At 44.0% G+C, this 6,895-nt stretch overlaps 1 protein-coding gene across 1 annotated transcript in view; it reads right to left on the bottom strand.

Annotated features, from left to right (window-relative positions):
• GYPA (glycophorin A (MNS blood group)) overlaps positions 1-6,895 on the bottom strand; it is a 20,999-nt gene that overhangs the window by 2,616 nt on the left and 11,488 nt on the right. The window contains exons 4-6 of the mRNA XM_015558901.1: positions 4,578-4,613; positions 2,876-2,961; positions 1,035-1,113 (exon numbers count right to left, since the gene is read on the bottom strand). Of these exons, the coding sequence (XP_015414387.1) occupies positions 1,035-1,113; positions 2,876-2,961; positions 4,578-4,613 (201 nt within the window). The remainder of the gene's footprint in view (positions 1-1,034; positions 1,114-2,875; positions 2,962-4,577; positions 4,614-6,895) is intronic.

Here is a 6,895-nt window from a genome sequence, read left to right as displayed (position 1 = left end):
TTTCTCTCTCTCTCTCTCTCTCTCTCTCTCTCTCTCTCTCTCTCTCCAACCAATCGCCCTGCAGAGGGAGGCCCAGGCCACTGGCCTGCAGGGCAATCGACCGGGGGTGGTGGGGGTGGGTGGGAGATGAGGCTGGCTCTGAGATCGCTCCAAAGAGGGAGGCCCAGGCCACCTGTGTGGAGATCCATTGTGGTGCTCTAGCCAGGTGGGCTGGGCCTCCTGCTGCTGGGTGATCGATCACCCCAAAGAGGGAGGCCCAGGCTACCTGGCCAGCGGTGCTGTGGCGGGTGGGCGGGGCTGGCCAGCGATCGCCCTCAGAGTGAGGCCCAGGCCAGCCAAGCGATTGCACCCCATGCTTGCTGTGAGCAGAGAGAGGTGACCAGTGGTGGAGGGGGTGGGGTCGGCGGCACCACATAGATGGCAAGCAGTGGCAGTGGCATCTGCCAGTGGTTTGGCCAGCTGCTAGCAGCTGGGGGAAGGAAAGCCCTGATAGGCCCTGATCACCAGCTAGGACTAGGGACCCTAGAGGGAGGCCCAGGCTACCTGGCCAGCGGTGCTGTGGCGGGTGGGCGGGGCTGGCCAGCGATTGCCCTCAGAGTGAGGCCCAGGCCAGCCAAGCGATTGCACCCCATGCTTGTTGTGAGCAGAGAGAGGTGACCAGTGGTGGAGGGGGTGGGGTCGGCAGCACCACATAGATGGCAAGCAGTGGCAGTGGCATCTGCCAGTGGTTTGGCCAGCTGCTAGCAGCTGGGGGAAGGAAAGCCCTGATAGGCCCTGATCACCAGCTAGGACTAGGGACCCTATCTGAGGGGTCCCAGATTGCAAAAGGGCACAGGCCAGGCTGAGGGACAACCTCCCCTCCCGCGCCCCCCTGCCCTGTGCATGAATTTCATGCACTGGGCCTCTAGTAGAATACACTGGTAAATGAATCCCAATTGAACACACCCTTCCCAAATCAGAAAGACGTAATTCATTAATTTATTTCCCTTCCCCAAAGGCAAAAGGCAATAGGCAATAAGAATAGTCACACCAACCTGGATTTCCTGTTTCTACAGAACTTAAAGGAGCGTCTGGGTCATGTGAGAATGTAGATTGCACATTAAGTGAAGGTTTCTATAAGTAAAAGGCAGAAAAATATTAATGTCAACTTTTCCTAAACTTAAGACACTATAAAGAAAAAGATCGCAGATGAAAAAATTTTTTTGGCTAACGTTGTTCTCTTTGTAATTCACTTTGTAGAGTCTTTTTTCCCCCTTCTTTTTAGAAAGGTTATTATTTCATAGATACGTACAAAGTTTTATAAACTTGTATTTGTACTTCTAAATAGTAAAATACTATTTGTCATTTCCATAGCTGAATTATTACTTCAAACATTGACTGCCTTACTTCCCTGCTATAATAAAAAGCTAAAATGGAAATATTATAGAGAGATAAAAATCTCTTAGTCATACTGACCATGACCCAATTTTACTATACGCATGTAGAAGATTTTCTCTGAATTTTGTCAACTAAGCATTTCATTGATTCTTTCAGATTTCAGATCAACTAAGAGAAGACAAAAACGTAGTTTGTCATATATGCTCAAACACAAGAAGAAAATCTCTTTAATATTTATTCTGCAGACAAGAGAAGACTGCCCGTATTCAAGTCTTCACAGAATCTCTCATATTAGTTCAAACACTCCATTACTTTAGTTTTGTGTGGGGAGCCGCTATAGGGTTAAGCCTCGGACTGACCTGTTGGCAAAGTCACAAACAAGTCCCAGCTTAGAGGGCACAGTCCTCTTAGCATAATTAGGCTTGACCTTATGACGCTCCCTAGATCTTACCTGGGAAGCTCATGGGCTGAGGGAAGTGCAGCAAGAGCAAGAACAAAAGCAGGTGAAACTCAAAAGAACAGTGTAACTATGTTTACCTCTGACTATAAAATAAAGGCTCAGCTTGCCTCGGGATCTTTCTCTGTGGCCTCAGCCAGGCACAGGAAGATCCACAGAGACTAAAGAGAGCTAGAGAGTTCTGAACGCTGTCTCCGTGTAAAGCATTCTTTGCCGACTCCGTCCACACCTTTGGGAACCCCTGGACTTCCAGGGCTGGACCTCGGCACTTTTGTTAAGAAAGCATTCTTTTTTTTTTTAAAATATATTTTATTGATTTTTTACAGAGAGGAAGGGAGAGAGATAGAGAGTTAGAAACATTGATGAGAGAGAGACATCGATCAGCTGCCTCCTGCACATCTCCTACCGGGGATATGCCCTTGACCGGAATCGAACCTGGGACCCTTCAGTCCGCAGGCTGACGCTCTATCCACCGAGCCAAACCGGTCTTGGCAAGAAAGCATTCTTTAGAGAAGATCCATTTACATGGAGTAATGACAATCAAGCATAACGTTAGGTGATTAAGTCACATAAAAGAGGTAGTTAAAAAAGGAAAGGGCAAAGGAATTTAGTGTAGAGTTACCATCAGTCTTGCTATAGCTTCCCCAGTGCAGGTTGTTACCCCACCAAACAAGCCTTTTAAACATTCTTTATTTATTTAAAAAATTGATTCTAGAGAGAGGAAGAGTGAGAGAGGAGAGAGAGACAACATCGATCAGCCACCTCCCGCAGGTGTTCCAACTAGGGATTGAACCTGAAACCCGGATACGTACCCTGACTGGGAATCCCCCTTTTGGTGTACTGGACAATGCTCCAAATCAATTTGTGTGTTCCATCCCCAGTTGGGCCTTTGGGAGGCGGCCAATTGATGTTTGTTTCTCACATCGGTATTTCTCTCTCCTTTCTCTCCGTCTCCCTCTCCCTCTTCCCCTCCCTTTCCTTCTCTCTAAAACCAATAAACCAAAAAACCCAATAGCATCAATACCCAAACTAAATTCTCACCTTAGTTAGTTTGCCAATAACATAAGCAAAAAGGAGTATAGTTCCAATGACACCAGCCATCACCCCCAAAATAATGACTATTGCCACTATGGGAGAAAAAGAGAGCAGAAAATTATAAAACTGTGACATAAATGACCGCATATCAATTAAAGAAACATTAATATATTTTATCTTTTAAAAAACAAGATTTTCCAAAGTAACCACGTGATGAACTGAACCTGTGAATAGTAAAGTCTTTTGTCCAAGGTCACACATCTGACAGAACCAAGAACCCAGGGTCCCAACTCCAAATTCAGGGCTCTTCACATGCCTCACAGGCAGCTGTGTGGATGGTTTGCCCCAATATGGGAAAAACCATGAAGTGTTTCACAGGCTCAAAGTGATGAAAGAAAATAATGTCTTGACATAGAAAGGGGTATTGGACAGATCATAGAATCAGAACTTTGGAAGGAAACTGATATAAGCAGTTTGCAAATGAAGAAAAGAAGCCCAGTGAGTTTAAGTTATTTATCCTAGGTGAGACAACTAGTTAGAAGGAATGTGACCATAGTTCGGGTCACCTAGATTCTAAGCTTCTGTTCCTTCTACATTACCCTTATGCATGCTCTATAACATACTCACTAAGAAGATTTTTTCAAATCTTATATGCTGGGAAGAAAACAAAGTTTACGCTAGTGGTACTCTCGCATATTCATAGCATATTTGTAGAGATTCCAAGTTAAGTAAGTAGAAGGCAAAACATATAGGTAAATGGCTTATTTATTTGGCTAATTTACACTTAAAAGTCTTATTATTGATTAAAAGAAAACAAAGTAAAAGCCCAGCCTTTCTGTCCACCTAGCTTTAATACAATAGTGATTCAGTTCCCCAATTCATTGTGTGTGTGTGTGTGTGTGTGTGAGGTTTGGACACAGATCACGTGTGAAGGGCAGCTCAGAAATGCAGACTAGTAAGTAAGCACATAAATGACTAATGTCAGCTCTACAGCAGCAGCTGAGGGAGAAAGTGTCAGTCCCCAGGTGGAGAGGGTTTGGAAGACAGCCCCACAGTGGTAGCATAGGGCCAGACATGAATAGAGATTGAGACATGAATGGTCTGTATAAGAATAATCTTGATAAGGGGTCAACTAGTGACATGACTTATTACTCTTTGCTTTCTTCATGATAGGGATAAGAGAAGTTCAATTGTTTTATAAGCTCTTAAAGAGACTTTTCTCTAGTAACTATGGTGGTTAGAAAGCTAAAAAGGTCTAACTTAAAAGAAAAATTATTGTTGCCCTAGCCAGTTTTCTCAGCGGATAGAGCATCGGCCTGCGGACTGAAAGGTCCCAGATTCGATTCCAGTCAAGGGAATATGCCTGGGTGTTGGGCTCGATCCCCAGTAGGGGGCGTGCAGGAGGCAGCCAATCAATGATTCTCTCCCTCTCCCTTCCTCTCTGAAATCAATGAAAGTATATATAAAAATAGAAAAAATAATTATCAAGTTATGTATTGCTATTTCCAAAATGTTTAAGAAAATAAGACATGCCTATTTTAATTTTAAAAAGAGCATATTTTGTTTGCCTTTACAGTATTGTGTGATTAAAATTAATAACATGTGCTTTTGTTTTTAAATGTGACGCTTCTTATTTTCTTAGGCATTTGGAACTAGCAACACTTAGCTAAACTGGACAGATTGTTAGTCCATGTAAATGATAACATACCTGCTTCTGAGAATATGTGTTCAATTTTACTTGGTCCTAAAAAGACAAAATTTCAAAATAAGTCAGAATGCATATGTTACCTTGTCTAAAATATACCATTTTGTAATTAGATTATTTAGTGGGTTTCTTTTTTTTTTTTTTAAATTGTGTTTAGGGAGCTATTGTTCAAATTTCAACAGCTGATAAAATTTATGAGATACTGTCTTACTATTAATAATTCCATATCTACTTTCAACTACCCAATAAGCTTTCAAGGATCAGAAATTAGCAAGTGGTCTTATTGACTGAAGTGCAGGTTATTACAAAATATTGAAAGAACTATCTGTTGATTTCCACAAGAAACAGTGCATTAAAAAAAAATAAGTAAAAATAGTCCTGGCCAGGTGGCTCGGTTGGTTGGAGTGTTGTCCCTTAAGCCAAAAGGTGACGGGTAATTCCCATGTGGGACTTGAACGAGAGGCAACTGATTGATGTTTTCTCTCTCAAATCAATAAAAATACATTCTCGGGTGAGGATAAAAATAATGTACATATAAAACACTAAAAAAAAATTATTTTAAATGTAAAAACGGTGAGCAGAAAGGAGATACATTGAGCCATCACCCCACACGGACTTCAGTCGAACCCAAAAGAGGTACATCGCTATCTATTTTCCAGATTTATGCCACAGCCACTAGTTGAATCCAAACTCCTGTTGTGTCTCCTCTGAGCTTTTGTCCACAGTCCCCCTAAATGCTTTGTCTGCAGAAGTTCCCAGCACAGTTGCCCTAATGCTTCGCCAGTTACCTCCCCCTTATCAGCCCACAGTTTACATTTCTTTTTCTGCTGTCTCCAAATACCACTTTATGTCATGAAGCCCTCTTCCTACTACAACCACACGATTTTCCTGCATTTAATTGTTACCAATAACAGATTGCACTGTAGCATGTCACATCGCCCAGTCTCGGTATGTCCCGCGTTCTGGAGCAGTCATTACAAAGGTTAACGGGGCTTGTCTTCTCGGTGGCAGGTACAGCTGTGGTGGTGGATGACTCTGGCGAAGAACAGCTGGGTTTCAGCCTCTCACTGGCTGGACAGCCTTGGACCTGTTATGGCATCTCTTTGTGCTTTAGATTTCTCTTGAGCAAGTGAAGACTGTAACACCTATCTCTTTGGGTTCCTATAGGGATCATATCAGGGAGCGCACGAACACTCTCAGCACAACGCCCACCGCGCTGGCTGTTACCTATCGGAGTCACAGCAGGAGTCACAGCTGTGCTGTCCGCAGCTGGCCTTGAAATGCGTTCTGGTTTGACACCACCACACCGACTTCACGTTTGAAAACTGGGTTGTTTAATTGGACTCAGAAGCCCAATAATTAGTTCCAAGCCCTTAGCATAATTTTCCTCTCTTGGTCACTGTTAAAATGTGTTGCTTCCATTTATCTTGCTATATTTTCTCGATGATTCTATTAGCCAATGATTCTGTAGTCACTGTAAGTCTTCTCTGGGGCTTTATTTTAAACCTGGAGTGTCCTGCTTCGACCCCATCTACAAGGACCCTCTTTCATTCAACCTGCTCTTGCAAAGTCATCTTCTCCCCAGAGAAATCGCTGGAGAGTGGACGCCGCCGAACCACCGTTATCTCAGCAACCAGCTTGGCTCACAGCGATAGTGATTAGGGACTTCCAATGTGTCAGACTCCGCGCAGCAGTTTTACACACACCTTCTTCGTGTTCAGAGAAACACCGCGAGATAACTATGATGGGCCCCATTTAAAAACTTAGAGGACAGGGACCCCTTGGGGAAGAGTCTCCCATGGTCAGCAGATTCAACATAACCCCTCCTCTCCCCCACAACCCCTCCTCTCCCCCACAAGCCCTCCTCTCCCCCCCAACCCCTGCTCTCCACCACAGTATTGCTCAAGGAGTCGACATGTGAGACTATTTTTCCATTTCAATGGGTTAAATTGTTAAGGTGTTTATTGATTTAGGATGCGGCTTTTCTTACTCATCCATTTTTTGGTCCAATGTGTTTTTATTGATTTTCAGAGAGGGGGAAGGAGAGGGAGATAGAAACATCAATGATGGGAAAGATGGATCAGCTGTCTTCTGTACCCCCCATACTGGGGATTGAACCTGCATCCTCTCCACCACTATCCCTCCTCTCCACCACAATTCCTCCTCTCCCCCCAACCCCTCCTCTACACCACAACCCCTCCTCTCCACTACAATTCCTCCTCTCCACTACAATTCCTCCTCTCCACCACAATTCCTCCTCTCTCCTCAACCCCTCCTCTACACCACAACCCCTCCTCTCCACTACAATTCCTCCTCTCCAC

This window comes from Myotis davidii, unplaced genomic scaffold (assembly GCF_000327345.1).
Source record: "Myotis davidii unplaced genomic scaffold, ASM32734v1 scaffold151, whole genome shotgun sequence".
Taxonomy (NCBI): Eukaryota; Metazoa; Chordata; class Mammalia; order Chiroptera; family Vespertilionidae; genus Myotis; species Myotis davidii.
The sequence above is the reverse complement of the archived record's forward strand: the minus strand, read 5'-3'. Positions and strand labels throughout refer to the sequence as shown.